Genomic DNA, 15878 nt, shown 5'->3' with positions numbered 1-15878 from the left:
GATATCATGTCCCCCCCTGGCCCCCCCGGCAGCCCCCCGATATCAGTGTTCCCCCCCCCACCCCCCCCGATATCGAGTGTCCCCCCCATGGCCCCCCGGAGCCCCCCGATACATTGTCCCCCCCAGGTCCCCCGAGCCCCCCGATATCGTGTCCCCCCCTAGCCCCCCGGCCCCCCTATATCAGTGTCCCCCCCAGCCCCCGATGGCCCCCCGATATCAGTGTCCCCCCCCATGGCCCCCGGAGCCCCCCGATATAGTGTCCCCCCCACTGCCCCCCGGAGCCCCCCGATATCAGTGTCCCCCCCATGGGCCCCCGGAGCCCCCCGATACTGTCCCCCCCATGGCCCCCGACCCCCCGATATCAGTGTCCCCCCCCGGCCCCCGAGCCCCCCGATATCAGTGTCCCCCCCACGGCCCGAGCCCCCGTATCATGTCCCCCCAGCCCCCCATGGCCCCCCGATATCAGTGTCCCCCCCATGGCCCCCGGACCCCCCCGATATCAGTGTCCCCCCCCCCCCAGCCCCCCCTATATCAGTGTCCCCCCCCCCCATGGCCCCCGGAAGCCCCCCGATATCAGTGTCCCCCCCCCCCCCAGCCCCCCCGATATCAGTGTCCCCCCCATGGCCCCCCGGAGCCCCCCGATATCAGTGTCCCCCCCATGGCCCCCGGAGCCCCCCGATATCAGTGTCCCCCCCCATGGCCCCCCGGAGCCCCCCGATATCAGTGTCCCCCCCAGCCCCCCATGGCCCCCCGATATCAGTGTCCCCCCCCATGGCCCCCGGAGCCCCCCGATATCAGTGTCCCCCCCACGGCCCCCGGAGCCCCCCGATATCAGTGTCCCCCCCATGGCCCCCGGAGCCCCCCGATATCAGTGTCCCCCCCATGGCCCCCGGAGCCCCCCGATATCAGTGTCCCCCCCCATGGCCCCCGGAGCCCCCGATATCAGTGTCCCCCCCACGGCCCCCGGAGCCCCCCGATATCAGTGTCCCCCCAGCCCCCCATGGCCCCCCGATATCAGTGTCCCCCCCATGGCCCCCGGAGCCCCCCGATATCAGTGTCCCCCCCCCCCCAGCCCCCCCGATATCAGTGTCCCCCCCCATGGCCCCCCGGAGCCCCCCGATATCAGTGTCCCCCCCATGGCCCCGGAGCCCCCCGATATCAGTGTCCCCCCCCATGGCCCCCGGAGCCCCCCGATATCAGTGTCCCCCCCCAGCCCCCCATGGCCCCCCGATATCAGTGTCCCCCCCCATGGCCCCCGGAGCCCCCCGATATCAGTGTCCCCCCCACGGCCCCCGGAGCCCCCCGATATCAGTGTCCCCCCATGGCCCCCGGAGCCCCCCGATATCAGTGTCCCCCCCATGGCCCCCGGAGCCCCCCGATATCAGTGTCCCCCCCCATGGCCCCCGGAGCCCCCCGATATCAGTGTCCCCCCCACGGCCCCCGGAGCCCCCCGATATCAGTGTCCCCCCCAGCCCCCCATGGCCCCCCGATATCAGTGTCCCCCCCCATGGCCCCCGGAGCCCCCCGATATCAGTGTCCCCCCCATGGCCCCCGGAGCCCCCCGATATCAGTGTCCCCCCCATGGCCCCCGGAGCCCCCCGATATCAGTGTCCCCCCCATGGCCCCCGGAGCCCCCCGATATCAGTGTCCCCCCCATGGCCCCCGGAGCCCCCCGATATCAGTGTCCCCCCCATGGCCCCCGGAGCCCCCCGATATCAGTGTCCCCCCCATGGCCCCCCGGAGCCCCCCGATATCAGTGTCCCCCCCCAGCCCCCCATGGCCCCCGGAGCCCCCCGATATCAGTGTCCCCCCTCAGCCCCCCATGGCCCCCGATATCAGTGTCCCCCCCATGGCCCCCGGAGCCCCCCGATATCAGTGTCCCCCCCCCATGGCCCCCGGAGCCCCCCGATATCAGTGTCCCCCCAGCCCCCCATGGCCCCCGGAGCCCCCCTATATCAGTGTCCCCCCCATGGCCCCCGGAGCCCCCCGATATCAGTGTCCCCCCCATGGCCCCCGGAGCCCCCCGATATCAGTGTCCCCCCTCAGCCCCCCATGGCCCCCCGATATCAGTGTCCCCCCCATGGCCCCCGGAGCCCCCCGATATCAGTGTCCCCCCTCAGCCCCCCATGGCCCCCCGATATCAGTGTCCCCCCCATGGGCCCCCGATATCAGTGTCCCCCCCATGGCCCCCGGAGCCCCCCGATATCAGTGTCCCCCCCATGGCCCCCGGAGCCCCCCGCACCCCGACACGCCGTCACCCCGCACGGCCGCCGCTGCTCGTGGCCGCCCCGGATCCGGGGGCACCAGGGGCCGCCGGGGCTCGGGGGGCTGAAGGCCCGGAGCCGCCGCTGCTGCCCCCCGCCGCAGGGCCGCGAGCAGGACCCCCAGCGCCCCCAGGGGCTCCACTGGCACCGACAGGGCGGCGTCAGGCAGGGGGGCGCTGCGGGGGGAGCCCAGCGTCAGTGGGACCCCCACAGCGCCCCACGACCCTCCCGCAGTGGGGCAGAGACCCCCCGGATCCCCCCCGCAGGGGAACGGGACCCCCAGAGCCCCCCAAACCTCGGTCCCCCGGCAGTGGGGCAGGTTGGAGGGACCCCAAATCTCGGTCCCCCGACAGTGGGGCAGGTTGCAGGAACCCCCGGGACCCCCGGGACCCCCATGTCGGTCCCCCGGCAGTGGGGCAGGTTGTAGGGACCCCAAAGACCCCCAATCTCGGTCCCCCGGCAGTGGGGCAGGTTGTAGGGACCCCCGGGACCCCCATTTTGGTTCCCCGGCAGTGGGGCAGGTTGTATAGCCCCCCGGGACCCCCGGGACCCCCATGTCGGTCCCCCGGCAGTGGGGCAGGTTGTATAGCCCCCCGGGACCCCCCAGTCTCGGTCCCCCGGCAGTGGGGCAGGTTGTATAGCCCCCCGGGACCCCCATGTCGGTCCCCCGGCAGTGGGGCAGGTTGTAGGGACCCCCGGGACCCCCATGTCGGTCCCCCGGCAGTGGGGCAGGTTGTATAGCCCCCCGGGACCCCCATGTCGGTCCCCCGGCAGTGGGGCAGGTTGTAGGGACCCCCGGGACCCCCATGTCGGTCCCCCGGCAGTGGGGCAGGTTGTATAGCCCCCCGGGACCCCCATGTCCGTACCCTGGCAGTGGGGCAGGTTGCAGGGCCGTGTCTGGCTGCCGCCCCCAGCCCCGCAGTTGCCCCCCGGGCAGTCCCGGCGGCGGCTCCGGCTGGCGGGGCTCTCGGGCCGGGTGCAGGTTTGGGTGCAGGGCCCCCACGGCCCCCACGGCCCCCAGGGACCCCAGGGACCCCACGGGACCACCGGGACCACCGGGGAGCCGCCGGCCTCCTCCTCGGGCCCTGCGGGAAGGGTCCGTCAGTGGGGCGGGGAGACCCCCGGGATGGGCGGCACAGGGGCTGGGGACCCTCACCTGGGGCTGTGGGGCCCAGATCCGCTGTGGGGCCCAGATCCGCTGTGGGGCCGGGCTCTGCTGTGGGGCCGGGCTCTGCTGTGGGGCCGGGCTCTGCTGTGGGGCCCAGATCCGCTGTGGGGCCGAGATCCGCCGTGGGGCCGGGCTCTGCTGTGGGGCTGGGCTCTGCTGTGGGGCTGAGAGTCGCTGTGGGGCCGAGATCCGCTGTGGGGCCGGGCTCCTCTGTAGGGCTGAGATCCGCTGTGGGGCCGGGCTCTGCTGTGGGGCTGAGATCCGCTGTGGGGCTGAACTCTGCTGTGGGGCTGAGATCAGCTGTGGGGCTGGGCTCTGCTGTGGGGCTGAGAGTCGCTGTGGGGCCGAGATCCGCTGTGGGGGCAGAAACAGCGGGTGACACCGCCGGGACCCCATCAGCGGGGGGGCTGGGACCCCCGCAGGAGGGGCTGGGACCCCCGTGTGTGGGGCCGGGGCCGTGGGGCCGTGACCCACCGGCGCAGGGGGGCCCGGGGCAGGTCGGCGTCTCCTCGGGGGTCCCGTTGCAGGCGGGGGCGCAGCGCAGGCGGCCCCACAGACACGTGCTGCGGAGCGAAGGGGCATCAGTGGGGCGGGGGGCGGCGGGGGGTGGTGGGGAAGGGTCCGGGGAAGCACCCCGGGGTGGCGGGGGAGCCCCCGGGTGTCCCCTCCTCACCAGCGGCCGCAGCCCAGGCGCAGGGTCCCGCCCGGCGGCAGCTCCAGGATCGGGGGGTCCCCGGGGGGGTTCTCCGAGGGCTCCGGGCCGGTGGGGGTCCCGGTGGTGGTCCCGGTGGGGGTCCCGGTGGGGGTCCCGGTGGAGGTCCCGGGGGGGGTCCCGATGGGGGTCCCGGTGGGGGTCCCGGTGGTGGTCCCGGTGGGGGTCCCGGTGGGGGTCCCGGTGGTGGTCCCGGTGGGGGTCCCGGGGGTGGTCCCGGTGGAGGTCCCGGGGGGGGTCCCGGCCGTGGCCCCCCGCAGCAGCGCGGCCGGCACCGAGCAGGGGCACTGCTGGGGCTGAGCCGGGGGTGGGGGGCGCCCGGGGGCACCCCCAGACTCAGGGACCCCAGAACAGCGCACACCACAGACCCGGGGGGCCCCAGAGGGTACCCACCATCCTGGGGGGCACCCATGGGGCACCCACCACCCCATAAAAACACCTCGGGGACACCCCGCCGCCCCAGGGGTCACTCACAGACCGGGGGACCCTCTCCCCCCCCTCCCGATCCCTGCCACAACCTGGGACCCCCCCACCCAGGGACCACCACCCCCCAGGGAAACCCATGGACCCCCCACGGCCCAGGGAGCCCCCACCCCCAGGACACCCCCACAAACCGGGAACTCCCAGCCCGGGACCCCCAACCAGCCACCCGTGGATCTGCGGACCCTAAACCCCGCCACTCCAACCCCAGGATTGTGGGGCAGCACCCGTGGGGGCTCTCCCGGGGGTCTCACCTGCAGGCAGGTGTGGCGGTGCAGGAAGGTCCCGGGGGGGGCAGTGACAGCCCTCCTGGCACCCCCCCGCACACCCCACGGCCCCCCCGAGGTGGGCGCAGCTCCGGGGGCACCCGGAGCCCCCCCCGCACTCGCGGAAGGTCCGGCCGGGGGGACACCCGGCCTCTGCACCCCCCCCGAAAAGCGCTCAGTACCTGGGGGCACCCGGCACTGCCCCCCAAAACAGCCCTGAGCACCCCCAAAACAGCCCCGAGCACCCCGGGGCACCCGGCTCCATCCCCCAAAACAGCCCTGAACACCCCCAAACAGCCCTGAGCACCCCGGGGCACCCGGCACTGCCCCCCAAAACAGCCCTGAGCCCCCCGGGGCACCCGGCACTGCCCCCCAAAACAGCCCTGAGCACCCCAAAACAGCCCCGAGCACCCCGGGGCACCCGGCTCTGCCCCCCAAAACCGCCCTGAGCACCGCGGGGCACCCGGCTCTGCCCCCTAACAGGGCCCGGGGATGGGGGGCAGCGCTGGGGGGCGCTGGGGGGTCCCTGGGGCAGGGCTGGGGACAGGGCGGGGCTGTGCTCGGGGGCTCTGGGGGCCGTCTCTTGGGGAAGGTCTCTGGGTGCCATCTCCGGGCAGGGGTCTTTGGGTCAGGTGACTGGATGAGGGTCCCCGTGTCGGGGTGTCCCTGTCGCGGTGCCTGTGTCGGGGTGTCCCTGTCGCACTCACCGCGACACACGTGGCTGTGGCAGCTCTGGCTCTGCAGCGCCGGTCCCGGGCACGGCGGGGTCCCGCAGCCCCGGCGGCGCCAGCGCTCGCCCCCGCCGCACGGAGCGCTGCAGCCGCCCCAGGGCCCCCACGGCGACCACCGGCCACGGGCGGCCACCGGCGGCGCGGGGGACAGGGCGGGCTCCGTGATCCGCGGTGACACCGGCACCTCCGGGGACTCCGTGCTCCGTGGTGACACCGGCACCCCCGGGGACTCGGTGATCCGCGGTGACACCGGCACCCCCGGGGACTCGGTGCTCCGCGGTGACACCGGCACCCCCGGGGACTCGGTGATCCACGGTGACACCGGCACCTCCGGGGACTCGGTGCTCCGCGGTGACACCGGCACCGCCGGGGACTCCGTGCTCTGCAGCGACACCGGCACCGCCGGGGACTCCGGGACCCACGGTGACACCGGCACCCCCGGGGACTCGGTGCTCTGCAGTGACACCGGCACCTCCGGGGACTCAGTGATCCGCGGTGACACCGGCACCCCCGGGGACTCGGTGCTCTGCAGTGACACCGGCACCGCCGGGGACTCGGTGATCCGCGGTGACACCGGCACCCCCGGGGACTCCGGGACCCACGGCGCCCCCGTGCCCCACGTCGGCTCCAGGGCCCAGGGCGACGCCGGGGACTCGGGGGTGTCGGTGGCCCACGGCGGGCCCCAGGGCGCCGCGGTGGCCGCGGGTGGCCCCGCGCTGCCGGCCCCTGCGGACACACGGACACGAGGCGCTCGAGGGGCGGCGCTCGGGGCTCCCGGGGGACTCGGGGGGCTCCCGGGGGACTCGGGGGGATCCCGGGGAACTCGGGGGGATCCCGGCACGTACCGGGCCCGCAGAGCTCGGCACAGCCCCGAACCTCCCGGGGGCTCCCGGTGCACGGGGCACCGCCCGCCGCCGCCGCCGGGTTGGTGGGAGACCTGCGGGCAGTGGGGCAGGACCCCGTTATGGGGCGGGACCCTGCTATGGGGCAGATCCCCGTTATGGGGCAGGACCCCTCGGTTATGGGGCAGGACCCCGTTATGGGGCAGGACCCCGCTATGGGGCAGGACCCCGTTATGGGGCAGGACCCCGTTATGGGGCAGGACCCTCGTAATGGGGCAGGACCCTCGTAATGGGGCAGACCCCCGTTATGGGGCAGACCCCCCGTTATGAGTCAGGACCCTCCGTTATGGGGCAGGACCCCGCTATGGGGCAGGACCCCGCTATGGGGCAGGACCCCTGCTATGGGGCAGGACCCCCGTTATGGGGCAGGACCCCGTTATGGGGCAGGACCGGCGTTATGGGGCAGGATCCCGTTATGGGGCAGGACCCCGCTATGGGGCTGGACCCCGTTATGAGTCAGGACTCCCCGCTATGGGGCAGACCCCCGTTATGGGGCAGGACCCCGTTATGGGGCAGACCCCCATTATGGGGCAGACCCCGCTATGAATCAGGACTCCCCGCTATGGGGCAGAACCCCCCGTTACGGGACAGGACCCCGCTATGGGGCACGACCCCGCTATGGGGCAGCCCCTCACCTGAAGCGCTGCCGGGTCCCGGGGCTGCAGTCACAGCCGGTCCAGGGGGTCCAGCGCGACCACCCGCAGGATTCAGGGGGGCCCTGATTCCCGGGGTCCCCCAACACCCCCGCGGGGCCCCCACAGGCGCTGGAGAGAAAAGGGGGGTCACTCCAAATCCCGGAGAGCCCCGAAAAGCCCCTCAATGTTCAGGGGGGCCCATTTTTTGGGGGACGCCCAGCCCCGGGTTTGGGGTACAGGCGGGTTTGGGGTGTAGCGGGTTTCACGGTACGGGTGGGATTTGGGGTCCAATGGTGTCTGGGTTATGGGGGTTGGAGTACAGTGGGGTTTTGGGGTACAGCAGGGTTTTGGGGTACAGGAGGGTTTTGGGGTACAGCGGGGTTTTGGGGCACAGCGGGGTTTTGGGGTACAGCAGGGTTTGGGGGTACCCGGGCTCGATGCAGCCGCTCCCCTGCAGGACCAGCCCGGGCCGGCAGCGGCAGCCTGGGGGTGGGGGGCGTTCAGAGGGGTCTCAGCCCCGGTACCCCTCCCAAGGCCCCCTAAATCCTGCCCACCCCCCAGACCCCCCCGCGCCCCCCGCACGTTCCCAAACCCTCCCGAAGTTCCCCCCAAGACTCCCAAGTCCCCCTCACTCCTCTCCACGCCCTTCCAAGCTCCCAAACACCCCAAATCCCCCTGTGCCCCCCAAATCCCCCCCAGACCCTCCTGGGACCCTCCCAAGACCCCCCGTGTCCCCAAACCCTTCCCCTGCTCCCCTGACCTTCCTCGCAGGTCCCCGGGCACGAGCTGTTCCCACTCAGGTCCGCGCAGGTGGGGGGACACGGGGACACCCCCAGATCCGCGCACCCCCCCGGGGGCACCAGCAGCATCTGGGGGGGGCAGGCTGGGGGGACATGGGGAGGTCAGCGGGGGGAAAGGGGGGCTCGGGGGAGGTTTGGGGGGCTGGGGAAATTTGGGGGGGCGGGGCAGGGGGTCAGGGGTGGGGGAGGCGACTGGAGCGGTCAGGGATCGGGGGGCGGGGGGTTTAGAGGATTTTGGGGGGGTTTGGGGCTCGGGGGATTCAGGAGGGGCATTGTTGGTGCTTAGGGATGGGGGAACAGGGTCGGGGGTCTCCCCAGCCCCCCGTGCCCCCCGTACCTGGGCCGTCCCCACAAGGCCGCAGGTTGCAGGGTCGGCTCTGCAGCGCCCCTCCCTCGCACGGCCGCCCCCCGTTTTTTGGCGGGGGGTCGCTGCAGCTGCGGCGGCGGCTCCGCTGTCCCCCCCCGCACGGGGCGTCGCAGCGGCTCCAGGACCCCCAGGGCGCCCAGCCGCCCGCCACTGGGGGGGCACGGGGCGGTCAGGGGGGTCAGCACACCCCCTCCGCCCCAGAGCCACACCCGGCACCCCCTAACCCAGAGCCCCCCCTTGGGGACCCCCCAGAAGCCCCGAGTGGGCCCCGAGACCCCCGCACTGGGGGGCTCCAACCCCCCGAGCCCCCGCACCCCGAGGGTCCCCTCAGCCTGGGCGGGGGGGTCCCATCACTGCGGAGGTCCCCAGACTCTGGGGGTCCCAGCCGAGACTCGGGGGTTGGTGTCACCCCTCACAGACCCCGGGGGTCCCACCCCATACCGAGGGTCCCACCCCATACCGGGGGTCCCCGCCTGGGCGGTTCCAGCCCCGCGGGGGAGTCCCGGTTCGGGGTACCTGGGCAGGCTCGCAGGAAGCAGACGCGGGTGTCGGGGTCGGGCTCGGGGTCGGGGTCGGTGTCGGGGGCGTGGGCGCAGCCCCCCTGGGGCGGGGTCTCCCTCCGGCGCCGCAGAGCGACCCCCACCCCGCAGGAGCGGCTGCACGACCCCCACGGCCCCCAGGGCGGGGGGGCGCAGCCTGGGGACACGGGGGGAGAGGGGCAGGGTGACCCCCGTGTGTTGGGGACACACCCCTGCGCCCCCCAAGCCCGGTGTGCCCCGGAGCCCCCCTCAGCGACCCCCCGGCCCTGGGGGGCTGCTGCAGGGCCCCGAACCCCGTCCCCGGACACCCCAATCCCGGGGCCGCTCTGGGGGGGCTTCTCCTCCCCTCACCTGGGGGGACCCCCGTGGGGGACAGCGGGGACAACGGGCGGAGCTGGGGGGGCTCGGAGCCTCGGGGGGGTCTCGGGGTGTCCCCGGGCGGGGGCGCGGTTCTGGGTCGCTCCGGGGTGGTCTCGGCGCTTCTGGGCCACCCTGAGGGCGGGGGCCTGGGGGGACAGAGCGAGGGACAGGGGTGACCCCGGCGCCCCCCGGCTCTGGGCAGCCCCAAAGGCGGTGCTCCTCCTCGCCCCTCCCGTACCCGGCGCTGCCGGGGGTCTCGGCCGGGGACAGCGCTGTCGTCATCCCGCCGGGGGTGGCCGTGGCGTTGTCACCTGCAGCGGGGACGGACAGGGCGGTGACGGGCACGAGGGGACGGGGGCACCCCCACCTCCCCTGGGGACCCCTGGGGACCCCCCGCTCACCCGCGGGGCCGCAGCTGCAGCAGGAGCCGCCGTCACCTTCCCGCAGCACCTGGCCCTGGGGACAGCGGAGCGTCACCGTCACCGTCACCGTCACCCGCGGCTCCTCCCGGCCCCTCCCCGCGGCCCCCGCTCACCTGGGGACAGCCGGAGCGGCGGAGGGGACAGTAGGGGACACAGCGGACGGCCCCGCCGGGCAGGCACTGGCACACCCGGCACGGGCCCCCGCGCCAGCGCTCGCCGGGGACGCGCCACCGGCCCCGCTCCCGGCAGCGGCGGCAGGGCTCCGTGCGGCAGCTGCGGGCGGCACCGCGACACCGTGACACCCCCGCGGAGGCTGGGAGCCCCCCGCCGCCCCCCGCCGCCCCCGCGCCCCGCTGACCGTCGCGCCTTGCGGTAGATGCCGCGGCAGTGGCGGCCCGCCCCGCGCCGCGCCGGGTTCGAGGGGCTGCGGAAGGACCACTGCACTCCGGGGGTCCCGCAGGGCCCCGCGCACGCGCCCCACGGCGACCACGGCGACCACCCGCAGTCCACTGTGGGGGACGCGGCGTCACTCGGGACGGCGGGCACCGGGGGAGCCCCGGGCGGTGCGCGGGCACCGGGGACCCCGCGGCGCCGGGACCCACCTGAGCAGCCGGGGTGGGGGCGGCAGTGTCGCAGGCGGCCCTCGAGGCACGTGCAGAGGCGACAACCGAGCGGCACGGGCGCTCCCGGCGGGTACCGGCGGCCCCCGGCCCGGCACGGGCACTGCCCCGGCCGCACGCAGCCCGCGGGCTCGGGGGCGTCCAGCACCCGCCCCGCCGGGCACCAGCACCCTGGGGGGGCGCGGGGGGTCAGGGGGCGCCCCCGGCATTGGGGAGCCCCCCGCAGCCCCCCCGGTGTCCCCTCACCTGGGCGACAGGGCGGGGGTCGCGGGCAGGGCACGGCGGCCGCCAGCTCGGCGCAGGAGGCGGGGCAGGGGGCGCAGGGCAGCGGGCGCAGCCCCCCCGGGCACTCCGAGGCGTTGGGGCAGCCCCCCGGGGCGCAGGGGGCTGGGGGCAGGGGTCACACACCGACACCCCCTGCCCCAGCAGCCCCCCAGAGCCCCCCACCCTGAACCCATCCCACCGGGACCCGGCCACGAGCCCCCCGGTCCCCCCGGGAGCCCCCCGTCCCGCGGAGCCCCGCACCCACCCAGCGCCCCCCGGAACCCACCGGGACCCACCGGGACCCCCCACCCCACGGGGCCCCTGTCCCCAGAGCCCCCCTCCGCCCACGGGACCCCGCACCCTCCGAGCCCCTCGGGGTCCCCGCACCCACCCATCTCCAGGGCTCCGGGGCTCCCCCCGGGCAGCTCCTCGCAGGCGCGGCCGCCGTTCTGGGGGGGCTGGCACCCCCTCCTGCGCAGCCGGAGCCCCCCGCAGCCCCCCGGGCACTCGGACCACGGGCCCCACGGGCCCCACGCGCCGTCCACTGCGGGGGGACGAGATCGGGGGGCTCAGGACCCCCAAACCCCTCGGACTGCGGCATTCCTGAGCCTCCCCCTCGGGAAACCTGAGCCATGGGGACCCCCAAACCCCTCAGGTGAGACCCCCCAACTCCGCCGGCCTCCCCAAGCCCCGGGGTCCCCCCAGGCACCCCCACCTTGCCTGGGCAGACGTGGCCGTGTCAGGGTGGGTCCTGCCCCCGGGGACCCCGACACCCCCCGGCCCCCCAAACCCTCGGGGGTCCCCCAAACCCCCCGGGCCCCCCAAACCCCCAAACCCCCCGGGCCCCCCAGCCCGGTCCCCGCGCTCACCCGGGCACGCCCGGTGGAAGCAGGCTCTCTCCTGCTCGCTCGGGCCCCGGCACGCCCGCAGCAGCCCGGGGTGACTCTGGTGACATCCCCGCGCGCGGCGCTGTCCCCCGGGCCCGCAGGGGCGGCTGCAGGACCCCCAGGGCCCCCAGGGCCCCCAGAGGCCGCAGCCCCTCTCGTCCTCCCCCGAGCCGCAGTCCCGCACCCCGTCACACACCTGCGGGGACACCGGGGGCGAGGGGACAGCGGGGGGACGTCGGGGACACGGGGGTGACACCGCGAGGGAGCCTGGGGGCACTAAAGTGGCACTGAAAGGGGGTCGTGGGACACGGCGGTGACACCGGGACGGGGTTAGGGGTCAGGGACACCGGGAGGGGGTATCGGGGAGTGCCAGGGAATACCGGGGGTGGCACTGAGGGACACGGGGACAGAGCGGGAATGATGGAGGGAACATCGAGGTGACAGCGGGAGGGGGCAGGGGACACCTGGGTGTCTCTGGAAAGGGGTCGAGGACACGCTGGGACACGGGGGTGACAGCAGGAGGGGTCGGGGACACTGCGGGGACTCCATGGCAGCACAGGGAGGGGCTCGCGGCCGGGACCCCGCGGTGACCCGGGCGGGCGAGGGTCCCCCTTGTGTCCCCCTTGTCCCCGCCTTGTCCCCGCCTTGTCCCCGCCTTGTCCCCGCCTTGTCCCCCGGTACCTGATGGAAGGTGGCACATTCGCCGTACCCGCAGGCGAACTCTGCGCAGGGAGCCTCGGGGCTGCTCCCGGGGCCGGGGGGCTCTGGGGGGGCAGGAGGGCGCTGAGGGGTCCCCAGGGCACAGGGGGGACTCAGGGGGTCCCCGGGGGTCCGAGGTGGGGGCTGTGTTTGGGGTGGGGGCTGTGTTTGGGGTGGGGTCCCCTCCCCGCTGAGTTTCCCGTTCCCCCCCACGGGACCCCGGAGACCCCCCCGCAACCCTCGGGGTCCCCAGGAGGCGACACGGGGGGACTCCCAGCCCTCCCCCGCCCAGATGTCCCCAGGGGCGGATGGCGGGGCTCTCACCGCAGAGCTGGGGGCTCTCGTCGGCGCTGTCGCGACACTGGGGGACGCCGTCGCAGAGGTGGCGAGGGGGGACACACGCCGGGGCGCAGGGCAGGTGGCCGGGGGCGCACGGGGGGTCACAGCCTCGCTCGTCGCTGCCATCGGGACAGTCGCTGTCGCCGTCGCAGCGCCACCCCCGCGGGACGCAGCCGCCGCTGTCGCAGCGCAGGGCCCGGGGGGGACACGGCGCTGCCGAGGCGTTGGCGGCGCCGGCGACATCGGCGGGGACAGTGTCGGCGACAGCGGCGGTGACAGCGGCGGTGCCGGAGACGACGTCGGCGACGGTGTCACTGACGGTGACAGCGCTGGCGACGCTGCCGACGGCGGTGCCGCTGCCGATGGCGCTGGTGGCCGCGGTGGCGGTGTCGGCGGTGACGGCGGTGACAGCGGCGGCGACAGCGGTGACGGGTGACAGCGGCGCGGGCGGCAGCGCCACCGCGCACCCCGCCGGACTCTCGTCCCAGCCGTCGCGACAGTCGCGGGCGCCGTCGCACACGGCGACCTCGGGCACGCAGGAGCCGTCGGGGCAGGGCACGGTGCCGGGGGCGCAGGTGGCCCGCGCTGGGGACACGGGGACAGCGGTGACACGGCCGCCGCGGGGGAATGGTGCCCAAAGGGGGGTCCCGGGGCGGGGGTCCCCAAAGGGGCGGTGCCGGGTACGGGGACCTCGGGTGGGGGAGCCCTGGACCGGGGGCTCCCGGGGCGGAGGGGTGGTCCCGGGTGGGGGCTCTCGGCGGGGTGGTCCCGGGCAGAGGGGTGGGGGTGGTCCCGAGTGGGGGTCGGTCCCGGGTGGGGGCTCTCGGCGGGGCGGTCCCGGGGCAGAGGGGTGAGGGTGGTCCCGGGTGGGGGCGGTCCCGGGCAGAGGGGTGGTCCCGGGTGGGGACTCTCGGCGGGGCGGTCCCGGGGCAGAGGGGTGGTCCCGGGCAGAGGGGTGGGGGTGGTCCCCGGGTGGGGGTCGGTCCCGGTGGGGGTCGGTCCGGGTGGGGGCTCTCGGCGGGGTGGTCCCGGGCAGAGGGGTGGGGGTCGGTCCCGGGTGGGGGTCGGTCCCGGGTGGGGGCTTTAGACGGGGCGGTCCCGGGCAGAGGGGTGAGGGTGGTCCCGAGTGGGGGTCGGTCCCAGGGTGCGGTTCCCAGAGCGGGGGTCCCCCCGCGCCCCTCACCGGGGCAGTTGGCCTCGTCGGCGCCGTCGGGGCAGTGGCGGCGGCCGTCGCAGAGCGCGGCGGGGGGCTGGCAGTCGCCCCCGGGACACGGCAGGTGCCCCTCGGGACAGGAGCAGCCGCTCTCGTCGCTGCCGTCCCCGCAGTCGTCGCGGCCGTCGCAGCGATGGGGGTAGGGGACACAGCGGCCCCCCGCGCACCTGAACTGCCCCGGGCCGCAGCGGGGGGCGCAGCCTGAGGGGACAGGACCCCCAAGTGGGCACCGACACCCCGACGTGGGGCGCGGGCACCCCCGGGGCACAGACAGCTCTCTGCTTCTCGGGGACCCCCGAGCAGCGCCCACCCCTGGGGTCTCCAGAGGCCGCTGAGGGGGGGGACAGACCCCCAGGGTTGGGGGCTCAGGGACCCTCAGTGTGGGGCACAGACCCCCAGGGTTGGGGGCTCAGGGACCCTCAGTGTGGGGCACAGACCCCCAGGGTTGGGGGCTCAGGGACCCTCAGTGTGGGGCACAGACCCCCAGGGTTGGGGGCTCAGGGACCCTCAGTGTGGGGCACAGACCCCCAGGGTTGGGGCTCAGGGACTCTCACTGTGGGGCACAGACCCCCAGGGTTGGGGCTCAGGGACCCTCAGTGTGGGGCACAGACCCCCAAGGTTGGGGGGCTCAGGGACCCTCAGTGTGGGGCACAGACCCCCAGGGTCGGGGGGCTCAGGGACCCTCAGTGTGGGGCACAGACCCCCAGGGTTGGGGGCTCAGGGACCCTCAGTGTGGGGCACAGACCCCCAGGGTTGGGGGCACAGGGACCCTCAGTGTGGGGCACAGACCCCCAGGGTTGGGGGCACAGGGACCCTCAGTGTGGGGCACAGACCCCCAAGGTTGGGGGCTCAGGGACCCTCAGTGTGGGGCACAGACCCCCAGGGTCGGGGGCTCAGGGACCCTCAGTGTGGGGCACAGACCTCAAGGACTGCAGGGCTCTCTAGTTCCCCAGGACCCCAAAACTGCCCCATTCCCAGCCCCCCCTCATTCCCAGGACCCCCGGAGCCCCCCGCGGTCACTCACCCGCCTCGTCCGAGTCGTCCCCGGGGGGACAATCGAGCCGCCCGTCGCACACGCGGCCGGGGGGGAGGCAGCGCCCCCCGGCACAGGCGAACTCTGGGGGGGCGCAGGGCTGGGGGGGACACCCCGCCTCGTCCCAGCCGTCGGGGCAGTGGGTGACGCCGTCGCATCGCGCTCCCCAGGGCAGGCAGCGCCCGCCGGGGCAGCGGGGCTGGTGGGGGGCGCAGGGGGGGTCGCACATCTCGTCCGAGCCGTCCCCGCAGTCGTCCTCGTTGTCGCAGAGCCACGCGCCCGGCACGCAGAGACCCCCGGCCCGGCAGCGGAACTCCCACGGGGCGCAGCCGGGGGCGGCGGGACACGGCGCCGGGGCCGGGGGACACTGCCAGCGCCCCTCCAGGCACGTGCTGAGGGCGGGGGACAGGACTCACGGGGGTCCCGTGTCCCCGTGTCCGCCCGCCCCGGCGCTCCGGTGTCCCAGTGTCCCAGTGTCAGTGTCCCGGGATCCCTGTCCCCTGAGGAGCTGCTGTCCTGGTGTCTAGGGACACCGGACCCCGGACTCCCAAACCCCAGTGTCTCCTGTCCTGTTGCCCTAATGTCCTGGTGTCCCAGTGTCCCAGTACCCCAGTGTCCCCGTGTCTCAATATCCCAGTGTCCCAGTGTCCCAGTATCTCATCTCCCCAATGTCTCTGTGTCCCCATGTCCTGATCTCCCAGTGTCCCGGTGTCCCGGTGTCCCGGAGCAGCAGTGTGCCCACATCCCCGTGTCCCCACAGCCCGGTGTCCCCACACCCCGGTGTCCCCCCAGCCCGGTGTCCCCACAGCCCCGTGTCCCCACAGCCCGCTGTCCCCACACCCCCGTGTCCCCACACCCCACTGTCCCCACACCCCCGTGTCCCCACACCCCGGTGTCCCCACACCCCCGTGTCCCCACATCCCCGTGTCCCCACACCCCGCTGTCCCGGGGCTCCCAGTATCCACCAGCGCCTCACCAGTTGCTGCAGCCCTGGGTCACGGTGGCCCCGGCCGGGAAGGCGAAGCCGTCCCAAAAGCAGGGACAGGCGGGGGGCTCCAGGCACAGCCCGTCTGCGGGGGGGGACACGGGGGTGGCACCGGGAGCCCCCGGCCCCTCCCCAGCCCCTCCCGGCCCCCCAGCTCCCCTCCCCCCTCCCCCAGCCCCCCAACCTCTCGTG

The 15878-nt window shown here is 75.2% G+C and overlaps 1 protein-coding gene across 1 annotated transcript in view; it reads right to left on the bottom strand.

Moving 5' to 3' along the window:
- The window catches only part of LOC136375611 (SCO-spondin-like), a 29879-nt gene that overhangs the window by 2485 nt on the left and 11516 nt on the right, over positions 1 to 15878 (bottom strand). Inside the window, 27 exon segments of the mRNA XM_066341221.1 lie at positions 2243 to 2440; positions 3131 to 3349; positions 3421 to 3786; positions 3907 to 3995; positions 4106 to 4440; positions 4879 to 4917; positions 4919 to 5043; positions 5598 to 6676; positions 7159 to 7287; positions 7479 to 7641; positions 7919 to 8041; positions 8296 to 8475; positions 8842 to 9021; positions 9216 to 9370; positions 9463 to 9535; positions 9626 to 9680; positions 9760 to 9919; positions 10005 to 10155; positions 10249 to 10437; positions 10513 to 10653; positions 10922 to 11074; positions 11400 to 11613; positions 12099 to 12181; positions 12441 to 13040; positions 13639 to 13869; positions 14693 to 15093; positions 15678 to 15771. Coding sequence (XP_066197318.1) covers positions 2243 to 2440; positions 3131 to 3349; positions 3421 to 3786; positions 3907 to 3995; positions 4106 to 4440; positions 4879 to 4917; positions 4919 to 5043; positions 5598 to 6676; positions 7159 to 7287; positions 7479 to 7641; positions 7919 to 8041; positions 8296 to 8475; positions 8842 to 9021; positions 9216 to 9370; positions 9463 to 9535; positions 9626 to 9680; positions 9760 to 9919; positions 10005 to 10155; positions 10249 to 10437; positions 10513 to 10653; positions 10922 to 11074; positions 11400 to 11613; positions 12099 to 12181; positions 12441 to 13040; positions 13639 to 13869; positions 14693 to 15093; positions 15678 to 15771 — 5925 coding nt within the window.

Source organism: Sylvia atricapilla, chromosome 1 (assembly GCF_009819655.1).
Source record: "Sylvia atricapilla isolate bSylAtr1 chromosome 1, bSylAtr1.pri, whole genome shotgun sequence".
Taxonomy (NCBI): Eukaryota; Metazoa; Chordata; class Aves; order Passeriformes; family Sylviidae; genus Sylvia; species Sylvia atricapilla.
Note: the sequence above shows the minus strand (reverse complement) of the source record. Positions and strands in the feature narration are given on the sequence as shown.